The sequence below is a fragment of the Solanum pennellii genome, chromosome 11 (assembly GCF_001406875.1).
Source record: "Solanum pennellii chromosome 11, SPENNV200".
NCBI classification, from domain to species: Eukaryota; Viridiplantae; Streptophyta; class Magnoliopsida; order Solanales; family Solanaceae; genus Solanum; species Solanum pennellii.
The window spans coordinates 63,952,228-63,977,267 of record NC_028647.1 but is presented as its reverse complement, the minus strand read 5'-3'; the positions used below and the strand labels follow the sequence as shown (position 1 = coordinate 63,977,267).

Here is a 25,040-nt window from a genome sequence, read left to right as displayed (position 1 = left end):
ATTACATCAGATCGCAAATTGAAGAAAAAAAATTAATTAGTGATTTGGTTTAACTTGGTTAATATTGAAGAAAAAATCCAATCGTATTGGATTAATTTGGTTTTAATTTTTAAAAGTGTACTCGAGACCAAACCAATTCAACATCATATATATAATTTTTAAAAGTATTTATTTTGATATAATTGATAAATATCTCTTACACTGTTTCATAATTTTTATCTTTCGAGATATCATTTCAATTTGGACTTAAAATTTTGAATAGTTCAATTATATATTCCATAGATATTAGTAACTCTAACAAAAACTCAAATGCTAATTCAATACTATTGCTAGTAAAAAAATCAACTCAAATATTAATCATGACAATAATGTTGATTTTTTTTTAGTTATATATTTGTTTAGATGATTAAAATATATAACTTATTTTAAAAAAAAATATATTTAGTAATATAATTAATACTTATTAAGCTTTTTTTGGCATGATTTGGTACTTTAAAATTAAGATCATTTTCATTTTGATTTATTTATTTGTTTTATGTGATTTCATTATTATTTTGGTTGAATACTTTATCTCATCAATCATATCATAATTTGTGTTATTTTTTTAAGAAACATCTTAGATAATTATATTTTGATAAAACTAAAGAAATATTTATACTACAACTTAATTATATATTTGTATAAATATTTTATAAAAAAAATCTGAAAAATAACTAAAACCCCCAAAAAAACCTGAAAAACTCTGAAATCGAAAATTTTAAATTCTATTAATTTAATTTAAAGATTCAAGAACCCAACATAAATAATTCAATTTAATATGTAAAAAATTCAAACGAATCCAAATTATTCTGAAATAATAGTTTTCAATCCACCTTTTATATGAGAGACAATTCCATAATTATACTATATATAACTTTATTTTAGATTTACCTAATATTCTTGACCTAGTACATATTTAATTCAAATTTTATATTGGCATAACCCACTTAACCAATCCATTAAGACATAACACTGACACATTGTTTGGATCATTACTATCTATTATTTGTATCGTATTATTATTATATCTATAATATTTATTTTAATTGTTACTTAAAATGTATTATATTTTATTGTTAAATTTCATTGTTAAGTATGGAACCCCCTATTTTATAAAAGAACCGATTTAGTGTGTTCTCATTGTTACTTAATTTTTTTTCCAATTATATCTTTATATAATATTTCAAAATACAATTTTACCCTTTACCTTATATAATCTAATTCTAGTCAAACCTCCTATGGTTCTCATTGTTACTTAATTTTTTTTTCAATTATATCTTTATATAATATTTTAAAATACAATTTTACCCTTTACCTTATATAATCTAATTCTAGTTAAACCTCCTATCCTAAAATGATTAAGGATATTTTAGTAAATTTACGAATTACAATACAGTACGATACAATCAAACCAAATAATTAAAATGTTATTAAACAGCAACAAACAATACAATCAAGCTAAACATTGTATCTATCATAAAAATACAATAATACAATATAATATATTATGAAACAATTGATAACAATATCCAAACATAGTGTACGAGTCCGTTTGAATTAGCTTAAAAAAAAGTTTTAAAATTAAAATTAAAAAGTTAAACTTAAATAATTTTTAGTCAAAATATAAAAAATGAGAGGAGATTTATTCTTGGTTTTTGATGTTTTTTTAATTTGACAAACACTTCCTAAATATATCAAGTTTTTACTTAATTTTAAGTTATTTTTAGTAATTGTTAAATACTTTTGAAAGTGAAAAACTGACTTAAAACTAGATGACCAATTTTCAAGCCGATCCGAACCTCCTCTAAGTGTTTGAACAGTATGATTGATATTTGAAAAGAAAAACTCAAAATACAAATTGATAAATGATATTTGAAATTTTGACTTAAAATATGAAAATAAAGCTAAAATTTTATAAATAGCTCGATTCTTTTTTGAAACTCGTTAACATTATTTATCAAATTTGAAATAGTATATTGTAGATTTAACATTAATATAATGATATCAACTTAATAAACAATTATTTCAAATAACAACTCCAAAACTTTGAATTTAAATGGGACCTTTGATGTTTTTCTTTTTATGGTGGCATTAGGTAAACTTTTTTTTTTTTTTAATAAAAAATATAATTTATGACTTTTTCCACTAAATTCTTAATTACATAGTGAGTTTTGCATGGTCATCTTTGCACCACTAGCTTTAATTAATTAATTTGGATGTTTTACATTTTAGTTTTAAAATCTAACTTTAATTTAAATAAAATAACTTATAACTCTACAAATATTTAAGATTTGTTTCAAATTATATTTTGTTTTAAGTCTTGTGTCTAATTATATAATCGTATCACTTAAATTAAAATCGATAAATTAAAATTAAAAAAAAAGGAAGATATTTATCAAATAAAGTCTTCTCCTTTTGGCCTATATTTTATTTTAGTTTTACAACAATTTTTTTGAATAAATAATTTGGACTTGAGTAATGCATATTAGTTATTCTATATTATTGAGTTAGTCTAAATAATTTGGACTTGAGTTGACTAATCCAACATATATTCCTTGAGTATTAAACTTAAAAATTTATTAATTTTATTTTTTTTCTTCTTTGAAAAATCAATATAGGATTCCAACCCCACGTGTAGAGCATAATGTGACTTAGTACCATACCTTATTTTAGAATGAATTATTAATCTTCAAAAGATTTAAATTTGAGATTTCGAATTAGAAGTCGAGAAATTTATTTATTTTATTATATTTTTTGTTATTTTATTAAAATACATGTTAAATTTGCATCTCATGTATTATGTTTTAGTTTTGCTATGTGTGAGAACTTTAGAGTTTGTTTTGAAAATTTCAATTTATTATTGGTGAAGTTTCGTGTTTGTAAATCAATGTTATATGATTTGTTGATAAGCGGGCTGCGATTTCATAAAATAATTGTGAAACTAGAACGACGTTTTAGGTTTTCTGTATACTACTTTGTATTTATAACAGTGTACAATTTCTCTTCAGCGTTATTACATCGGGTATTATTTTAAATACACTATGATATTTCATTCTGATTCTTATATGACAAAAAATATAAATCAGTCGGATCAATAAATTTCAATACCAAGAGAGTAAAATAAAGAAAACTTAGTGGAAAAATAATACAATAACATCCGTAACATATTCAACATAATCTCATAAAATGAAATACGCGAAGGGTTCTCTACTCAAGGAACAATGGTCCACAACATAAGAAATAACAGATAATAACAAAATCAACATAGACAATACTACAAAAGAAGGATATAATAATTGCAGAAATAAAAGTAACAAATACGACTACTCATCTCGACGAGCAACAAGACAATGCATTTCTATCACTAACCAAGATTCTATCTTAATCAATATCTTTCACAATTTCTTATCGAAGAGTATTTCCTCAATAAGTTAAAACAATATCCTTTTTAATCATCTTTCTTCGATAATTCTCCCTATTACACCTTCACACTGAATCATCTGTGTATCTCCTCGTCACGACGTAATAACAATAAATAAAGTTGATCGTTTAATATATCCCTCAACTTTATCATTTAGAGTTAATATATCCCTTATTATAAAAGAAACTTACCTATACCCTTACAGTTATACAAATAATCTACACATATCTTTACCGTCATAAAAAAAGCTCACATATATCCTTCATCTATAACAAGGAATATATATAAACGATATATCAGACCTTTTTTCCCTTTTAATTTTGCGATTATTGTCGTACACGATTCCAATATATGTTCATACTTTAATTTGTAACTTTGTAGATTCTCTTAATTACCAATCACACTTTTTTTGAAAAAAAAAACAAAAGGGTAAAATCGTCAAATAACATATATATACATCATTCGCCAGCCCAACTTTTGTCTCACGTATAATACACAAAAATAAATACGGTTTCCATTTTTTTCTTCACCTTTTCTTCTTCTTCTCCACAGACAAAATTGAAAAAAACCAGAAAAAAAATCCTCTTTTTACTCACAGAAACGAAGTAATAGTTCATCTCTGATACCCCATTGAAGTATTTTCTTTGGGGGTCAGAGTTATTTTTCTTTTTCTGGACCTTTTTTGGTTTCTGTAAACGGTGTGTTTAAATTTGCAGGAATTTGTTGTGTAGCAACTGGGAAGTGATAGCGGAACTTGGGTTTTTAGGGGATTTGGAGAGGTGGGTCATCGGTATTTTTGACTGAAAATGGGTGTTTCACAGGCTGATCATAGTAGGATGGAAGGGTGGTTATATCTTATTCGTTCAAATAGGTTTGGACTTCAGTATTCACGAAAGCGGTACTTTATTCTTCAGGATCAGTTTCTTAAGAGCTATAAATCTGTACCAGTTCCTGAAAATGAGGTATAATTGTTATATGGGTGTTCATATATTTGAGTATTTTGTTAAATGGTGGTGTTGGATCAGTGAAATTGGTTAAACTATTTTGTTAAGTGTTTGCTGGTAATTTGTTTGATGAATGATTTGATTAAGAACAACTTCTGATCCATATTTGCACTTTGATTTTCCATTCTTAGTTGATTGTGTTGTTTCTTAAGCTTATACTGACGAGATTTGCAGTTAATATGAGTTGCATGTTGTGGAAAATTGGAGATTATATTTCAGTTATTTAGAAACGGTGAAGTCGTCTCTGTGGTGATCTATAAGTCACGGGTTTGAGCAGTAGAAGCAGCCACTAGTGCTTGTGTTAGGATAGGCTATCTACATCACACCCTCGGACTATGCCAAAACGGGATGCTTTGTGCACGGGCTTCCCTTGTTGTCTGAACCCAAAAGATATAGTTTATTACTTTATTTGTTTTTATTCTCAAAGGATTTGCTTGAAGTTGGATGAGGTTTGTATAGTAAAGGATGTTTGCAAACTAACTCAAAACATCCTGATGCTAAGTTCTCATTGCCTCTGCACTATTTCTTGTGACTTGAGATTTTGGCCTCTATATCCTCATTCCACATGTATATAGAAATTTTAATATACATGATATTTCATTATCTTCAATTTCACCTTAGTTTTTATTTTGATTACAAAAATCATATCATTGTATCTGTCCCTAATTTTTCTGTCGATTTTGGTCAAAGTACCCAAAATCTGTTGTCCATGCCCACACCCACGTCGTGTTGATACAAATGCGTCACTGAAGGTGAAGAGTCCGAGCAACTTAGCTCTCATGTTTGGAGCCCAAATGTCTGGTTACTATGTTTGATTCTCTAGAGAATAATCCTGGATTGCTTAATCCATGTGCTGAAGATACCTCGGACTCACTACTTATCCGAAAAAAAGATATTTAGGACTCAAGTCTCAACTGTGCACATAGATCTTGATCAGGAAGTGTATCCCTTTACTAGTCATCAGTGTACTCTTGGGGGAGTCAAGTGTTTTGCACTTCACAAGTTGATCAGCACCTGACTGGTTATTGATTGGAAGATATCTGGAAGTTTGTGTGAATTGGTTGAGTATTAAACTAATATTCAGTAATTTGTTGTGTCTCTGTAACTAGTTGTATCATAAGTGGTAGGCTCTGATTCATGTGCATTTTATTTGGATATTAAAGGGTTTTGAGGTCCTTATGTGGGAGATATGTCTGTTTATGAAGTACTTCTGCCTTTCACTTCTTGGAATTACACATTTGCCATTTTACCTGTACTCATTGCAATGTGTTGTGTGACTCTTTTGTTAGGATCCTATTAGAAGTGCAGTTGTTGATTCCTGCATTCGTGTAACAGACAATGGCAGAGAGAGCATTCAAAGAAAAGTATGATCTTAGTCCCAGTTTCGCTTCATGGCGGAGACTATGTTTGCTCTCGCTGTATTATTCTGATTTAATGCACTTGTCTCTTTACTGAGACTTTCTGCTGAAACTTGCTCCTATAATTTTCCAGGTCTTTTTCATTTTCACACTTTATAACACCTCAAATCATAATGATCAGCTGAAGGTACGGAAATCATCCCCCTCCATTTAGTTTTTGTTTTTTTCTGGGCAACAGGTGAATAAATGAAATCTATGAATGACAGTTAGGAGCAAGCAGTCCCGAGGAAGCTGCAAGGTGGATCCAGGCAGTTCAGGAAGCAGCTTTAAAGGTACATACTGGTCAATATCAGCTGTTTTGTTATTCCTCGTTGGTAACTCACAATAATGAGTAAATTTAGGCAGACGTGAACAGAGGAAAGGAAGTTGATTTTTCAAGCAGTGGTTCGCAGTCTTTGAGGTACATTTAGTTGGTATTACCCTTTTTCTTTGCTCAGGATATAACATATAAGTAATTCGGTGCTTTTCATTTTATGTGGCGGTGTTTGACCAAACATGAAGTTCAAGAAAGAAAGAAAGACTTTTGGCACATAAGAAAAGTACCTTAAACATGCCACGACATATTTATGGCTATAAATCATTAGAATTTTTAAAGCTAAATAGTTTCTATAAATAGAAAGGTGTCATTTTTCTTGGAACAAACAAAAAAGGGAAGAGTTTAATATCATGGAACATACGAGTATTGAATTACTTCGAGTACAGTGTCAGTTTCTTTTCTCACTGTGCCAAATGGTTCCAATTAATTATTACCTTTCTAAAAAATGTTTCCAATTAAGCTCCATGACAAGACTTGATTACCATTATTAAATTTTCCAATTTTGTTTTGCACACAGGTTAAATTGTTCCAACAAGTCTAATCGTCTGAATTCGATTGATTGGACTGTCTGTTCATCCTCAGTTACAGATGCTATGACGTCTGATGTTGTTGCACCCTCACCTTGGACAATCTTTGGTTGTGAGAATGGTATGTTTTGATTTTATAGTTGTGTTTTGAGACGGCTGCAATTACATTTGTAATTCCTACTTCATAGACCAATTCACATCTGCTTAGGAAATTTTGGAACTATTTAATGTGGATTGTGGATTGATGAGGTATATTCCGCAATTTAGTTTTCTTCTTGAGGGTCTCAATTTATAGTTTCTTTTAACTATATGTTCAAGTCATGCTCTATTAGCCTTAATTCAATTTTAGTTTTTGGCGAATAAAAACATAATTGGCGTTGTATTGGCATCCTTGAATGGTTTGTTTGTATTTTATATTATGTTGTTTCTTTGATAGTCAAGTGGTCTATTTCCTCTCCTTCTATAATTCTTTGTGCCAATTGTCTTGAATCGCTTGTGCATGCAGGTCTTAGGCTCTTCAAGGAAGCTAAAGATAGGGAATCTCTTGGAAAGGTAAGTGATGTTCTCCAGCTCCTATGGCAGTAAATATATGCATCTAATGCTGCAGAACTTGTTCTATGTTTTGCAGTGGGATGATCACCCTGCGATAATGGCTGTTGGCGTAGTTGATGGAACTTCTGAGGCCATTTTCCAGACACTCATGTCACTTGGTTCTTCAAGATCAGAGTAAGTTACAAAGTCCATGTCAGTTTTTCTATAATGAAGACTTCATTGCTAGTAGGTTTTTTTAATCTGTTGACAGAAATATAATTAAAACTTGACCAAAGCAATCTCAGAAAACATGTGTTTAAGAAAATAGATACATTTTTAACCAGTTCCCATGTCGTTCTGCACTTTGAATGGTTCTTCCCCATGGCTGTTAAGTCAGGATTCAATTTGAGTAGAAAAATGAATTGTTTCCATAGTGTGTTCATCCAGGACCCAACTTTAGAACTGTAATCTGAGTTTTGTGATCATACAAATTAAGAATTGCATGGCAGCATGGCAATAATGTTTGCCCAAAGTATAAAGTGCACTCGGGTAAAATTCTTAAGATTGAATACCAAACTTTGGATGATTCAAGTTATCTGAAGCAATTTATTGACTGTCAAAATTTAAAATTTGTTGTTTGGATTGATACAAATATAAATTTAACACCAAGTAAACAAGAAAGTGAATCAAGAAATAGAAGTTTTCCGCTTCACCTTAACTGGTATAAGCCTTGAAGTGAACATGCTTTCTTTATAAGCAATACTAGTGAAACATCTCTCCTATTCTGTGTATAACTACACTTCTTTAGAATATCTAATGGTGTACCTCGTTATTCTCCGGGAAAGGGAGGTACTTTCCCTTCCCTTTTTGATATTTCAGTGACTAGTTTATGGACACATGTGTCCCATGCAAGTGTTTGGATTATTTTGGTAAAAATGCAGAAGCTGTATGTCATTTTTCTAATCTTGGATGTTCCTTTAGTAGCTTTAAAACCATGGGTTTCTTTTCAAACCTTTCACATTTTCTCTCCACTTCCGCCAATTTTGTTGTAATCCATTAAGTTTTCTTAACTGTGAGCCACATGGTTGAATAGCTAATCCGTAGGAGTGTAAACAATTAAAACTAATTATACGATAAGTTAGTAATAAAAGGTAAAAGATCATGCACGAGAGATCTGTGTGTATTTTAGTATATAATATTTTTTTCTATAGCCATTTATTTATCGCGACTCTGTCTTACTTTTGAGTAATTGAATAAAGGAATATAGTAAAAGATAAGATAATTTCAAGTACCTGAAAGATCCATCTTAACCGACTCTACACATAGAACAAATAAATGAATTATTCTTTTCAAATGAATTTTCGGCCTACTTGTTTGTTTTCTATATCCTAATTACTCCCCACATTATGTCTATAGTTTGCAGTTAATCTTCTCCGAAGTTTATTGAAAATTCCTTAATTCAATATACTTATATGAAAAAAGGGAGAGAAGATAGAAGAGAAAAAACCATGTTCACACACATATGGAGCTTTCATTACATTTCCTTTCCATTTTATGCTAAGAGATTGAAGTATGAGGAAAAGGGATTTAGTTTCGGAATTATGAACTTGATTATTAAACCGCCACATATAAGCTAGGTAAACACGAAAGTCCCCCTTTTCTTTTACCTTCAACTTTTTTTTTGATAACCGTGGTGTTTGGACCAACTCACGCGCACCTCGACTAATTCCACCTCCCACCAGGTCCACCAAGGCTAGAACAAATAGGAAGGGATCACCTAGGGCATTGTCTTTGCTGGATTTGAACCTGAGACCTCATGGTGCTCAGCCTACTTCATTGGCTACTAGGCTAAAGCCTTGGGTGCAAAAGAACTCATGGCCTTGAATTATTTTTTTTGCTTTTTCATAGATCCAATCGCGTGTTGATGCTTATATTATGGGCTTGTGTAAGATCAGGGCCTCCAAGGCAAAGTAAGGTGTTAACCATGAGATCTTTTAGTAGTATTATCGTTTGTAGAACTAGTTGACTGGAGATATTCTTTAAATATTAAGATCAGAGAAATATATAATCATTGTGTGACTTTTTGCATGGGCACCTTAAATTATAAAGCTTTCCATTCTGCTCTCTACTTAATATGGATCATATAAGCTTAGAGGTCAAGTAGATTGCACAACGTATACTATCCCAAAAAGAAAATCTTATAGCCAGTTTAGATGGCCTTTATACAGAGAACTTCACTAGAAATAGCCTTTTAAAAATGTATAATCTACAAGTTCTTTAAATTGCGGTGATGTACTTTTCATCTTGTTGATTCCTCTTATATTAGGAGTAAAAGATAATGTACTTTGTTCACAGATGGGATTTCTGTTTCTACAAGGGCAGTGTGATTGAACATCTTGATGGTCACACTGATATAGTTCATAAGCTTCTAAATCAGGACTGGCTACCTTGGTATGTATGGTCATATTTCAACTCTGGAAAAGTTTGTTGTTCCTGCGCTAGAGTTATAATTGACATATGACTTTGCAGGGGTATGACAAGAAGAGATCTTCTTTTGCAGCGTTATTGGAGAAGGGAGGATGACGGGACTTACGGTACCAATTCTTTTGAGGATTGGTTTATAGCTACTTCTTAGGAAGCTTGATCCACTATAACCAATTGTTTCTTTCTTGCAGTTATTCTGTACCATTCAGTGTTTCACCAGAAGTGTGCACCTCAAAAGGGCTACGTTCGTGCTTGCCTTAAAAGTAATGTACGCCTACAAAATAGAGTTATTATAAGCACAGGGTTTTTTTGTTATCACTGTTATGAACCCAATGTTTATTTGGATCAGGAATGAACAACAAATTAGAAATTACCTATATGCTTAGATGCCAGACTTCCTAGCATATTATGCATGTCGAATTGTTGATATAGATTGGTCGTTACACTGAACCAGCCATATGCTTCTACTGCCATTTTATTCCCAAGACTACTGTAACAGTTCTTCATATTTTGGATATTCCCTGCCTTTCAATTGGGAACTATTACAAATTGACATTATCTAAATCCTTGCAGGTGGAGGATATGTTATATCACCAGTTAATCAAGGGAAGGGGTCAGTAGTCAAGCATATGCTTGCTATCGACTGGAAATTCTGGAAATCATATGTACGAACATCTGCAGCCAGATCTATAACAATACGCATGCTTGGGAGACTTGCTGGTGTGCTTTCTGTGTGATTTCTTGTTCTGTCAAATTCATCAGTTGATTCGTCCTAAATTTGCATTTCATGACCATTTATCGGACACAATTAGACTATCTTCTACTGCATTTGCAGCTTTGCGGGAGCTTTTCAGTGCAAAAATAGGAAATTACTTGCCCTCTGATGTCTCAGGGGAGCTGATCAAAAGCAAAAGATCGTGTCAAGTTGAAGAAGAAATTAAACTTGAAGTGCAAACCCGGTTGGAAAATGGAATGAGTGTGGCGGATCTGGAGGAAGAAGTAGTTAAAACACCTTCAAGCTTGATGGGTTTAAATGATGCGGCAGATGAGTTCTTTGATGTCTCTGAGCCACTGGATTATGACCAAACAGAAAATGACTGGTCTTCTGATTTTGGACCAGAGACATACTCTCAGGTATTACCTGTCTAAACCATAAGCTTAGGGTATTGCTGTATAAACAGGCAGCATCCTACAAAATCAGGAGTCTGCACGGGACATGACTTCCATTTTGAAGTCATGTTTGTCGATTGCCTTCTAGTATTGAATGAATACAGTTTTAGTGATTCTCTACCTAACTTAGAGCTTCATGTTTGTTTTTGTGTTCTAACAATAAGAGTCTTTAACCTGGTCTGGAGTATATAGTCTGAACTTAGAATATATAAAATATCTCAGGAAGTTCCAGATCTTAGTTCCTAATGATGCTAATACATCTTCACTTTTTAAACACCTACCCAAAAGAGTTATATTTTTCTACCGTACTCTCTCTGTGGTTTGTGTCTGTTTTACCAGAAATGGAGTTTAAGAAAGAAATACGAACATTTGTGTGGCTATAGAATCATGTCATTAAGGGTCACTGGAGTCTGGAGTTTAAAGTTAAACTTGTTTCCAAATATCGAAAGATGTCATTCTTTTTGGGACAAACTAAAAAGGGAAGTTTGTCAAATAAAATAGGACAGAGGGAGTATATTTTCATCAAAACCTAAATCCTCTGATTTTTTTTTCTTTCCATCGACTGGTTGCAGATCCTTACTTTATGGATATGTTTCTTTCTATTTCCTTATGCGTATGCTGGTTTTTGACTATACAGGATGCACGTCATCCCAAATTGTCAACTGCTGCAGTTATCGTGAAGAGACTGCATGATCTTGCAGGCATGTTTGATGTTTGTTGCTATGTTAGAGAACTTGACTAAAATCTGCATGTTAAAGTTCTAAGGACATAAGATTTGTCTTAATGCTGCAGTTCAGAAGAAGGGTTATGTAGATCTGCATGAAATGGTAAAGGAAGATGTATCAATTTGCCACTACGGATCCACTCTACCAAAAGATTCAACTTGTAATTTGCCTTGCAGTTGGACTGAAACAGATCCTTCTACTTTTCTTATTCGTGGAGAGACCTACCTAGATGATCGTAAGAAGGTGAATTCTCGTTGTTGGTTCAGCTTTCATGCTTCGCTTATTATAAACATGTTCGGGTTCAATTTTTGAGGTGTCACATAATTGATTGATCTTGGAATTTTGGAATGGTTCCCTTTTTCTATTGACATCTACTGTTTGGTTTTCCTGCTGATTAAAGATTAAGATCTGAGAGTTACTTTCTAATCATCACATGGTAACTTCATGCAGAACAATTCTATACCACAAGTCACAGCCAAAAGTTAGTCAATCTGCATTAAAGAAAACATCATTACTTGTAATCATTTTCTTGCTCTTGAAACACGTGCAAATTGGATTAACGGTAGAGAAACTCTAGGTAGAGACCTTGAAAATCCTGTATGCTTTTTGGCTAGGTGTCTGTCTGCTATTCTGGAGAGCATGTGGGATTACTGATGTTCTCGTCTTATTAATCAAAAGATTTTAAAGTATGCTTCTGTACTTCAGAATCTTTGATACTTTCTTGTGTTATTATGCCATTTAATCATTATGTCTCTTATGCAGATCAAGGCTAAAGGCACCTTGATGCAAATGGTGGGCGCGGATTGGTTGAAGTCTGACAAACGAGAAGATGATCTTGGTGGTCGACCTGGGGGAATTGTTCAGGTTTCTTTTGTTATTCAATGAAAATACAGTGCTCATATTGTTTAATGCCTATGAGCCTGCTGCTCACTATCTTTTCTCTGCAGAAATATGCAGCAAAGGGGGGTCCGGAATTCTTCTTCATTGTGAACATTCAGGTATGCAATCTCTGTTTCCTTAATATACTTTGATTTCCTGTAAAGCTGCCACCAAAATGCTTCATTTTGATGGTTTGTCACTTGTATTCAGGTCCCAGGTTTAACAACATATACTCTCGCTCTCTACTATATGATGGATACCCCTTTAGAGGATTCACCTTTGCTGGAGAGTTTTGTCAAAGGAGATGATGCTTATAGAAACTCAAGGTTCAAGCTCATACCATACATATCCAAGGTTCGGTTTTGCTAATTGGAAGTGGACAAAATAACTTGCCATATAAGGTTTAGCATATTTTTTCTGTGAGTTGATTAGTCCATTTAGCAAAAAGTATGGCACATCAATATTCATGTAGCATGTGCACTGGTCCATATTATTGCACTTCTCTTCTGTTCCTTCTCACCTATGTAGCATATAGTAGGTAATGTGCTCATATTTTAGCAAAAGCTAAAGTCTTTTTTTGGGTTTCTTAGCAGATAGGTTTTCAGTAAGATGTTAAAAAATAAACGAACATTATGTTACCCACAACTTAGTCTTTGTTCTAAGAAAATGATAGGCAACTTTGAAAGAAACAGAAATCCGTTTAAATGGGTTCTTATTTATCGAGGGAACTCTTTAAGCAAGCAAATTTAAGAGCCCCTCTACTCCTCTAAAAAGCTACACTTTCAGTTTCTCAAGGGGCTCAAATTGAGCAAATTTACGACTAGATCCCCAATTGATTAATTTGTTTTCTGCAAATGTAACTATACCTAGAAACAACAGTAAAGAATATTAACAATGGTAAATCTTTCAATTTCAAGGGTATATTTATATAACAAAGGATCATGGTCAAAGAAATCCTTTTCGAGCCTAGAGAAATGCAGAAAGGTTGTCTAGATAGACACAAGGATGCTGCATGCTTAGGTTATTATTCAGAAACCCATGTATCTTTGGGTCTTGCTTTCCATACCACATGCAGAAGATTGTAACGTGTTATGGTAGTTATTAACATTTTGGTTGTACGGTGTTCTTTTGTTAGCATTTCTGTTGGTACTTTGAACATGTCATCCATTTCTGTCTCAGCTGTTGGGATACTTTGAAATATTAGATCAATTAAAGTATAGTGGTTGTATTTACTTGAGATTCACTTTTCAGGGATCATGGATAGTCAAGCAGAGTGTTGGGAAGAAAGCTTGTCTTATTGGTCAAGCGCTAGAAATTAATTATTTTCGTGGAAAGAACTACATAGAGGTATAATACAGGAGTATTTTGGCACTAATCGATGCATAGCGTTGTTCTAATTTTAGTAACTGATGCTTACTGCAGTTAAACATTCAATAGTTTCAAGGATTTCTGAAAATTACCACTTTGGTAATGTTGAATAGTTTGTCTCTTGGGAGAAAATAGTATATTATATCTTGTTAACTATCTTGAGAAGTATAAGTATAACCTGAATCTAATATCGATATAAATCACTATGTGATCCTGAAGAGTTATGCTCTAATTTCAGCTTGGTATCGATATTGGCTCATCTACTGTGGCAAGGGGTGTTGTCAGCCTTGTTGTTGGTTACCTAAACAATCTAGTCATTGAGATGGCCTTTCTTGTCCAGGTAAAACTCCATATCCTTATTCTCCATCTAGATGGACAGTTTAACTCGCAATCTGCATTCTAGGTATGAAGTTTGTGATGATCATTTTGTCGATATGAATTTTACTTAAGCACAGTGACTATCTTTCTCCACAGGCCAACACACCCGAAGAACTCCCTGAATATCTTCTAGGTACCTGCCGTCTTAACCATCTGGATGTTTCTAAAGCCGTACAAGTGAAGCCTTGATCTTTGTATAATCTCAGTTTATTTTCTAAACATTCTAGTGTATTTTAGGTTAGTCCATATGCTTACAGGAATGTAGGGTTATTTGCACAGGAAACATGAACATTAAACTGCAAAAACTTTTGTAAAGTGACTAGTGGATGTCCAATTCTTTGATTCAATCAAAAGCCAACACCAGTAGAGTGCTGCATTCAGTGTATATTTTTACAGTCAACAAAGCTATACCTTGAGTAACTGGAAAGTTGCTGCCGTACGTCTTGAAGGTCACATGTTCGAGCTGTGAAAGCCAGCCTCTTGCAGGAATACACAGTAAAACTGCATACAATAAACACTTGTGCTCTGGTCCTTCCTCGAATGCCGTGCATTCCTGGAGCTTAGTGCACCGAGCTTCCTTTTTGATATAGTAAAAAAAAGTGTGATGTTTGTAGTTATTGTGTGGGATCATGCTTTTCTTTTTCAAATGCAATGTTTTCTCTTTTGAAAGGAAACAAATGGGGGTGTTGGGGAAATGAGATGCATGCATGTGATCTCAAAGGAGAAAGGTTCAAGAGCAGTTAACTATTAAAGAGGTAAAGGATGATGGCTCTGACCCTAGGGAAACTGTTCATGTGGGGATGTTGTCGAGGATTTGTCGGAAACAGTCTCTCTATCTCTATCGGGATTTAGTACATCTATCATTTTCAGATCTCATCTGTGGGATTACGGGGTAGGAGTATCATGAAATTTCAATGCACATGTGAAACTTGTGCTAGAGTTTTACATGTGAAATTTTAACTATTTTTAGATTACTATACTGTCAGACTAGTTTGTAGATATTTAAATTACTTTCAATGAAAAAAGAAGCACCTTCTATCGGAGATTATTTGTTGTTTTTTAAAATTTCAAATATATCGTTAATCATATTAATATGAAAAAGAATTATAATTTATAGTATTTGTTAATGAATTTGTAAAAGTTAAAGTTTTATAAATGAGAAAAGAAAAAGAAAAGAACAAATTAAAGTTTTTATACATCCAGCTTGTAAGTGAAGTAGTAGTATTACTTTTTCGAATTTTTTCAAATATTAGTAAGCTTTATTTATTGGAAAATAATAAATAATTCTAAAAGCACAAGTGGTGGACCAACCCATTATTCATTGAACTGAAAAAAGAAAATAAAATAGGAGTAATTGATGAAACTGTAATTTAAAAAATACTGCATTAATTATTTGAATACTAAAACTTAAAAAAAAATGGTTTATATGAAAAAAAATATTTATTCAAAAAATACTTTCTATATATAAATTTGAGAAGTTGATAGGTTCCTCAATATCTTCTTAGTTTGAGCTTGTCGTGTATTTTGTAGATTATTATATTATGAAAAAAAATTTAACTCGTGTGAACGATAAAGTACAAACAAAAATTATGGAGTATAATCTTACGAATAAATTGGGGAAAATGATATGTATGCGATCGTTATATCTATTGTTAGGTTAAAGAAATTATTTCTGAAAGACATAGAAATGCAATTGAAATAAATAATTAGAAAAAACAATAACAATAAAAAAATTATACTACCATATTAAAGACAAATAATAACATAAGCACGAATTTTATTTTCGAATAATTTTAACAATACGAAATTTAAATTTAATAGAAACTTCAATACGTGGTTTAAAAGGAAAAAAATATCATTAATTGAATTTCTCTTTAAAGCCATATTGGAAATAAATGGGCTTTTACGTTATAGTATAAGAATTTTCTAATTGCACTAAAATTACTTTTTTTTTTTTGAAAAAAAAATAAAAATAAAACTTCAGTTATATAATAAATGTTTTCTTTTTAGACTTTAATTTTTTTCCTTTTTAAATAACGAATAGCTTCACACTGATCTATCGGCGAAACAGTGTTTCGAATTTTCCGGGCAAAAAAGAATCTCTTGAGTGATTGGATTCCGGATACTTCTCCCATCGGAGAGGTTTGCCGGCGGTGGTGAAGTGGACCCCACCATATTCCGGATAAGTGGAGGAAGTTTTGTCTTTGTCGATTCTCGACACAGTTTTTTGTGCAAATTTATGAGCACGAGATCTTGAAATTCTCATAACAGGTTAGCACCAATTTTCCTCAATTCGTTTTCTTTCATGCATTTTTTTGTGTGTGAGTGGATTCAGCTTGTTGGATTTTAAAAGTAATTAACATCCGAAAAAAAAATTTCAAGTTTTTGGGTGGGTGTTTTCATAGGTGGGTGAGTGGGTGTTAAGTTTTGATGATTTTTAAGTTAGAAATGCTAAATTTTGAATGTTTAAAGTTTTGGGTTGGTGAGAAATGCTAAATTTTGAATGTTTAAAGTTTTGGGTTGATGTTTTTATAGCTGGGTGGGTGCTAAATTTTGATGATTTTTCAAGGTTACAAATGCTACGTTTGAGTTTGTGTTTTGGACTGATGTTTCCATAGCTGGGTGGGTGTTAATTTTTGATAATTTTATGGTTAACAAATGCTAAATTTTGAATTTTTAAGTTCTGGATTGGTGTTTTCATAGCTGAGTGGGTGTCAAATTTTGATGATATTATCGTTAGAAATGCTAAATCTTGGATTCTTGAGTTTTTTTTTGGTATATATATATATATATATATATATATATATGTATGTATGTATATATATTGTGTATATGTCCTTTGAATTCAGCTAGCTGAATGTTAAAGAACTCGCCTACCCTCCTTTTATTGTTGATTTTGCACTTGGGTGGTGTTAAAATTTGGACTAGTGCTCACTTATCGTGGTGAAAAGTGCTGAAGTTTGAATCTTTTACTTTGGTTCCTGAATATTATGAGTGTGTGTGTTATGCATATGCCCTTTGAATTCAGCTAGCTGAATGTTAAGGAAGAACACACCGTGGAATTTGTACTTGGTGGGTGTTAAAATTTAGAGTAATGTGTGTTTATCATGGTTAAAAGTGATGAAGTTTGAATCTTTTACTTCGATTTTTGAACAATTCTGAGTGTGTGTATAGTTTCAAAAAAAAATAAAAAATTCTGAGTGTGTGTATAATATATGTTGTGTATAACTGTTTATGCCCTTTGAATTCAGCTAGCTAGTGGATTTTTGTATTTGGGGTTAACATTTGGACTGATGTCCATTTGTCATGGTTAAAAGTGCTGAAGTTTGAACCTTTCACTTTATCGTGAATATTATGTGTGTGTACACTTCATTGGAGGATTCTGATTGTAAAAGTTTTTCTTATCTGTTTCAGTTTGACTTCTGGGATAGATTGGAGGTGGGAATGAGGCAAAAAGGTCATATTTTTGATGTTTTTGTGATCCTGGTGTTTCTGCTCTCAGGTATGTCTCTTTATTGATTGATTACTTTTTGCGCTTAACCTTATGATTTTGGTTTTACGTCCTGAAGAAATGTATGTTTTTTTCACTATCTACTTGTTTAACACTATACCTATATGTTTATTTCTAGTAGTATAGCATGTACCTTTTACGTCCTGAAGAAATGTTATTTGACCTTGGAGTAGGGTAAAGATAAGTTCTTAAGGCCTTCCTGTGATGCCAATTTTTTTTTCTTCTGATCAAAAAGTTGGATATTTCATGATGTAGATGCTTTAAATGTTGTCGCGATGAGGATATTAAAAAGAAAATCTTTGCTTGTGTTTTTTGTTTGTGAAGTTTTGCTAGTGAAGCATTATGCATACAATTCATATTATGTTCATACAAATTTGCTCATAAGCTTGTCTTGGATCTCATTTTAGGGGAATGACAATTTATATCTATCTGCAAATTGATAATGCTATTTGATGTCCAGTTTCTACCATAACAAAGGCTACTGAGGGCAAAGATGGCTTCAAGTGGTGTGAACGTATTGTCAAGCAGTGGGCATCTTCTTCACTCGATTTGGAAGTCAAAAATGACAAACATGTCTTGCAGAACTTGCTCTTTTTTCTTCATGTCCCCAGGACTGGAGGGCGAACATATTTTCATTGGTAAAAATGGTTTCCCTCTATAAATTTCTTTCCCTTTGACTGAGTTAAGGAAAAACCATTTCTATGAATTAAATCGTAATATAATTTATATATTAGCTAATGGTTATATTGTCGTGTTTGTGCAGTTTTCTGAAAAAGCTTTATGCCAGTTCTTTGGAGTGTCCACGTTCGTATGATAAGTTAAGGATTGATCCAAGGTAATATATTTCTTCGTACTTTATGCATTAAATTGTTTTGGAAATTTGGAAATATTGGACATTACTATTTTCAAAGTTGTTAAATGTTCTGTTAAAAGCTATAAGTAGGCCCTTTCTGGAAACCAACGTTTAGTAGTGATGGAGCATCACCAAAGCAAACTTATAGCTTATGTTGAAATGAGAAAATGCATTGGTATTCCAGTGGAGCCTTTGATAACGAATATTGATGTTGCTATCTTAGAAAAAAAAGTAAACTCCGCTGATGATAAGGTCACTTCTATCCATTTGATTATTGTTGTACTCCTGTTTGTGTATTTTGGAAATAGAGTCAGTGGGTGGATTAGAAAAATCGAAGTGCTTAGCTTTACTGAGAGGAAATAAATGGTATTGCCAAATTTTAATACAGATTTTATAAGGTCTTTTTGTTTAAAAGAATCCAAGCTAGAAGCTATTATATCAATCATTTTGTATTGTGCAGGAGCACTAAATCGCTCTGCTTTTACTTCACCTAGTTTTCCTATGGTAAAATATTGTAACAAAGAAACAATTCTGATTAGCACAATTTATTCCATCTATTTCACTGCTTCCTCTTTTCCTTTTACCTTTATTATTTCAGGGATTTTATTAGTTGTTGTTATCAATTCTACTACTGTTTGCTGGTGCAGAAAACCAAAATGCCGCTTGTTGGTTACTCATGACGACTACAGCATGATGAACAAACTTCACAAGGATGAAACTTCTGTGGTGACAATACTTAGGAATCCAATTGACCGTGTTTTTAGTGCCTACGAGTTTTCCGTGGAGGTAGCAGCCAGGTTCCTGGTGCACCCTAACTTGACATCTGCCACCAAAATGTCTGGACGGCTGCGTTCAAAAAATACAATAAGCACTCTAGATATCTGGCCGTGGAAGTATTTGGTCCCTTGGATGAGAGAAGATCTATTCGCTCGAGTATGTCTCTTGAACAGCATTTGTCAATTCATCATCCTGTCCTGTGAGCTTTACTATCTATGTTTACCTCTATAGTAAAAACCTTATTCAACTACATATAACAATTTGAAAAGCATAATTGTCTTATCTAGTTTCGCTTCCTCTTCCTCCAAATGTATTTAGATGCTGTCAATGGCAATATGCGTATCAGATGGTGCCTTGCTAGCCCACATTGTCGAAGAGGCTCGTTTACTGATCATTTCGTTGCTTCCTTACCATTGGAAGAATAAATTATCATTGTTTTGTTTTCAAGCTTATTCCACAGTGTAGTCTGTACTTTGTATCAGCCATTTGTGAGGCAGTAATATTTGCGGATGTCCTGTTTCTCAGACATTTTATCATACTTCGCCTCGGCGGTTTATTTAGATGCTTCTTAGTTGCATTTATTTGTTGCTAAATGAAGTACCATATGCTTGTGCTAGTAATTGTAGATAATTCCTCTTCCTAGGGTACACCAACTGGTCCAAAACACATAACCTTGTCTATCTCTTTGTGATTGATAATGGTGTCTAATCAGTACAGGAATTGAGATGATTAGTGGAAGTATTCTTATCCAGTTATCCTGCTAGCACTGTCAAAGGTATCAACTTTAGAGAATTTGTATTAAAATAACCAAAAAGAGTGTTAGCTTTAGAGAATTTATAATAAAATTAATTAGCACGATAGGAACTATATCTCAACGAAATATCAGGATGCAGAACCTTTTTTTTTTTTTTACAAAATACAAATAGAAATGATCACTAATCTTTTAGTGGGTTTGCCCATTTTGATGTGGAGGAGGGGAGGCAGGGGCAGCAAGGTGGAGGGAAATTTTGTCATGCATATTTCTGTAGCATTATGAATTTATCTTGCATAATCGTTAATATGTTGCATATCCTCTGAACTGTAGAGGGAAGCAAGAGAAAAAAATGGTCATTCTGTTGTTATAAGCACTAATCCATATGATACGAAGGAGATGGTGATGCCTCTACATGAGTATATCAACAATCCCATTGCTCGGGATATCATTCACAACGGAGCCACATTTCAGGTATTGCCTGGTTTTAAATTTACAATATGAAACCTTTCATCCTCCTTTTTCTGCATTATATTTTTTAGAGTTGTACAAGAGCTTAAATTAGGGATCCAACACGGAACTTATGGGGGAAGGTCGTGAACGCCGAACGACATGCTTATGTTGGTATTTTACTCTAAATTTCTGGTTGTTCTTCTGCTTAATTGGTTAATTGTTGTTAACTGGTTACTGGAACTGTGGTTGGATTCTTTTTCATTTCATTTTTTTCAGAAGACATTGGCAAACTGAAATGAAATCGCAAATTGATTTCAACTTTGAATATCTTGACCAGTCTCAGATACTGCATTGTGGGCTAGATGCTGTATCATGAAACAGTCTCTTGCTGTAAAAATTTAATATTTTGGAGGAAGCCTCTGGCCTCCTCCCTATCCATCCTCCAACTCAAATAGCATCGCCTACCATTAGACATCCACATTTTAAGCTTTTCAGCTACTGTGGCATATGTGTCAACTTTCTTCAAGGTCAACCGTCAACCCCACACTATCAGATTGAGTTAAAACTATCTTTTTTTATGTGAATGACTTAACGACCTAACCAAACCGATTATTTGGTTTCTTTTACTAAATTCATAGGTTCTTATATAATTTTTAATTGTATGTCTGTATGGATAAATTTATACATGAAAAATATATTTCGCCTTGAGCTTGGGTATGGGAACGGCAACAAGCCAACAGGTAATTAACATCCAAAGTTCAACTCCGAAACCTGTTATGCTACTCATATTGATGCTAAAATTAGTTTTAGCATCTCGAGTAGTAACTAGTAGGCTACAAGGTATTAGATATATTGCCTCTCATATGATTTAAATTTCTCTTACTGAATGCTTAATTTTTGTAGACTCAGTTCTTGAATCACATCTTGTTTGATTTCTTCTTGCTCATGTGATCAAAATATTGTCTTTCCTTTAACTTTATTTTCCATTACTGTAAATTTGTGGGATAAATCTCTATTCTTGTCGTCTTTCATGATTTCTTGATTCACCTCCTTTTAAACTCCAAAATATCTAAAGAGTTTTTGTCAAAGTAAGATAGAAGTAGGCATGGTATCGTGTTCTAACTTCTACCGCATAACTTTTACATGACATTTTTTATAAGCAAATACCAAAAATTAACCGAACCGTACCGATGTCGAAGATAAACTGAGATGATGGGGTGGTTTCAAAAGGCCTAATCTTGGTTATATAAAATAAAATAACTGAAACTGGTATGGTATAAATTTTACGAAATAACTACCTAAACCATACCATTGACACCCCTAATCACAACCCCTCCCACCTCACTGGGGGTCCCTTCTCCCTAACCAAAGGAAATACTCTTGAAGTTGTTTTATCTTGCTGATAGTGTCTAATTTATAGGTCGCAGGACTTACGAACAACTCTTATCTGACAGAGGCACATGACGTCCGTCACTGTGTACTGAAGTACCAGTCTCTTGGAGATTATGTGCTTAAGGTTGCAAAGGTAATTAAGCCACTCTAAATTAAGTTTGAGTCTGAGTAATATACTCTGCTATATCCACTTCTTGATGATGGTCTGAATTATGGTAGATTTCTATAAATTTTTGCAGAAGAGGTTGGACAATATGTTGTATGTTGGACTCACAGAGAACCACAAAGAATCAGCCACCATGTTTGCAAATGTAGTCGGTACTCAGGCAATTTCACAGTTCACTGGATCAACATCACATGAAGATCATACTGCTAAGAACAGCTCTGGTTAGTTTAGAAGCTATGTAATTTAACTGAATTGATGCCTTGGCTAGAAATATACCCCTTTCTCTTCTAACGGCAGCATATAACAGCCGATGGATGAGTATCTATTTGAACAAGTCAAGCAGTGACTCTGCTATGCACTTTTATTCTATATTTGTTTCTTCTTTAGGTGGCGGGGTACTGAAGCTTCCACCTTACGAGGGCCGATCTTGGTGGTCCCACTTTTAAAAAAATAATTGTTCTTCATCGAAAATCCAGTATTGCTCATACCTAGAAGTTGAGTTTTAGGAATGTTTCAAAAGCTGAGTTCATAGAAATGTTCCAATGATTGATTTTTCACGAATGACACATTTTCTGCTAGAATTTAGCGTTGTTCAAGTTGGAGTGTAGGACACATAGCTGTAGTTTTGACGGTTACATTATCTGGTTTTGCACAGAACAGGGCTCTTCACTGCTAGAATCTGATTTTGATACAACTTATCACCATGTAAGCTGTCTGTCTCTCTTGATATGTGATCATCAATTGCTCTTTTTGCTTTAAGCGCCTGTTCGAAAATCAATTAAGCTGTCATCTTAATCCTTCGTTTTGCCCAAACTTCAGAGCAATAGCTCATACCAAAACCCCAATCAAATCTCATCAGCTGAGCAAGGTGAAGCAACAAAGAAAAATGTAAGACCATTGCTATGAAGTCCAAGACGATGTGTTTCTGTTCTAACTGCAACATATGAGAACTTCCTGATTTTAACTTTTCTGCCACCACAACAGATGACTGCAGGAAAACTCATGGATGTATACGAGAGCTGCATTTCGATCTTAAGGAAGACCCAGTCTGAAAGGCGTGTAAATTCTCTAAAGAAAATTGATCCAGCAAATTTTACAAAGGAGGTAATGTAGCCAAACTGTGTTCTGTTTTTCAATCTCTTGCAATTTTCATTTTCCTGGACAAGCATTGGTGAACTTTAAGAATCAATTCAAGTATATTGTTTTTGGCCACTTATCATCTTAGTTTCAAATTTGATAGGGACGCCGTCAGGTGTCTGAAGCCCTTCTTCAGGAGATCACATCATTAAACCACCTCGACGTGGAGCTTTATAAATATGCCCAGACGATCTTTGCAAATCAACACAAACGCATGTTACTGTATAAGGCTGTCAAGGTAAGTGCCCACGATACGCAGTTATTTTTTACTATTGTCCATGCCCTTGATTCTTAATGGAATAAATAAATAACTAAGGAGGACCTAGAAGTTCTGCTTATAATTAATATCATGTGCTTGTTATATTAGTAATCTATTTTGCATGTTACTCAGATTTCATTGCATTAGCTTGTTTTTTTTTGATAATGTGCATTAGCTTGTTATAATACAAGTATAATTCACGAAGGGCAGTTGCAACAGAAAAATTGTCTCCATGTGACCAATAAGTGGTGAGTTGAGCAGTGGAATCAGCCAGGGTTGCCTGTGTCTGCGTAGGCTGCCTACATCACACCCCCTCGGAGTATGGCCCTTCCCCAGGCCCAGAGTGAACGCAGCACCGTGCATCCCTTCTTTTTTGACAATTATTATTCACGCTGCAAATATCCTGATGAGATAGAGATGGTCCAAGGACTTCATTAATGTGTCTCATTATCAGTTGCTGTGGTGTTTCACAGAATAATTATTCATTCCTCGATTGGCAATAATCATTTCGTCTGAATCATGAATCTTGATAGAGAAATTTTTTGTGAACGCTTATATCCATCAGTGAAGGTCCTCTGCGCTCTCATTTATTTCAACATATGCATTCATACACGTTCACTACATAGCGCCTAGTGCACGTTAACATCTCATCCTAAGTAATAATACCTAAGACATAGTTTTCAATGAGAACATTCTATTTGACAACTGGTTTTTGTTACTTTTGCAGAACCAGTTGGACAGTGACTTCGACGATTCATATCGTGCATTTTCTTGGGAAGCCATTTGTATTGCTGTTTCTGTGGTGTTTGTGGCTCTATTTGCTGTCCTGTTTGTAACTGCAAAAAGAAGAACATCAAAACTTAAGTTATGATATCACCAAACATAAATGACCCATAAAAAGATAGAGAAATTGAATAGGAAGATTGAAAATGAAACAAATTAACTCAGGTAGCATGTAAGATTGCTCAAGCCTCATTAGTGGAGGTAACTACACTCACATGCAATTTTGTGGGTAAAAGCAAAAGCTTAATGTAAAATTTTATGTTTTTTTTATATCAGTTTCAGTTCTCTTCTTTTGTTCAGCTGGTTCTTACATATCCTTTTTTTAATAGCGAGTTGAGTCGATGGTTTATCAGAAATCGTCTCTCTACCTTCAAAAGTATGGGTTAAGGTTACCCTTTCTATACCCCATTTGTAAAATTATATTGGATATGCGGTTTGTTCCTAGCAAGGGCTCAATGAAGAGTCTCAAAGAGAAGCAAATAATATTTCTATTTTGCAGATATGTTTAATTGAAAATCAAACTACTATACATGCTAGCAGCGCCAATGCTTGAGGGTTTATCGGAGACAATCTCCTTCTAGCCTAAATTGTCTCCTTACTGTCCAAAGTAGGGTAAGGTTTGCATACTTTTTGTCCTTTTACGAGGTATAGAATAGTTTAATACAGAACCAATTGAAAAAATCAAAAGGTAGGGTAAG

General features: G+C 33.4%; 2 protein-coding genes across 3 annotated transcripts; both read left to right on the top strand.

The window, feature by feature from the left end:
• Positions 1-3,962: 3,962 nt before the first annotated feature.
• LOC107005108 (protein ENHANCED DISEASE RESISTANCE 2-like) lies at positions 3,963-14,680 on the top strand. 2 transcript variants are annotated; one of them, XM_015203605.2, is made up of 21 exons: positions 3,963-4,422; positions 5,754-5,828; positions 5,956-6,009; positions 6,089-6,154; positions 6,224-6,282; positions 6,716-6,846; positions 7,231-7,277; positions 7,354-7,451; positions 9,612-9,707; positions 9,786-9,850; positions 9,932-10,003; positions 10,314-10,460; positions 10,576-10,874; positions 11,548-11,611; positions 11,703-11,878; positions 12,398-12,499; positions 12,583-12,633; positions 12,725-12,868; positions 13,766-13,861; positions 14,121-14,222; positions 14,357-14,680. In XM_015203605.2, exons 1-21 carry the CDS (start codon positions 4,267-4,269, stop codon positions 14,447-14,449), a joined length of 2,193 nt encoding a protein of 730 aa, XP_015059091.1. In that variant the 5' UTR covers positions 3,963-4,266; the 3' UTR covers positions 14,450-14,680. The 2 variants fall into 2 exon arrangements, with proteins under 2 accessions (XP_015059091.1, XP_027768885.1); XM_027913084.1 differs by lacking the exons at positions 3,963-4,422; positions 5,754-5,828; positions 5,956-6,009 and having other exon boundaries at positions 6,067-6,154; positions 6,228-6,282.
• Positions 14,681-16,277: 1,597 nt separating this feature from the next.
• On the top strand, positions 16,278-24,641 carry LOC107005098 (protein-tyrosine sulfotransferase). The gene is made up of 13 exons (XM_015203590.2): positions 16,278-16,531; positions 17,675-17,762; positions 18,232-18,409; positions 18,535-18,606; positions 19,272-19,557; positions 20,486-20,626; positions 22,026-22,130; positions 22,237-22,384; positions 22,819-22,868; positions 22,983-23,051; positions 23,148-23,267; positions 23,404-23,538; positions 24,287-24,641. The coding sequence occupies exons 2-13, from the start codon at positions 17,705-17,707 to the stop codon at positions 24,428-24,430; spliced, it is 1,506 nt and encodes a 501-aa protein (XP_015059076.1). The 5' UTR covers positions 16,278-16,531; positions 17,675-17,704; the 3' UTR covers positions 24,431-24,641.
• The last annotated feature ends 399 nt before the right edge of the window (positions 24,642-25,040 follow it).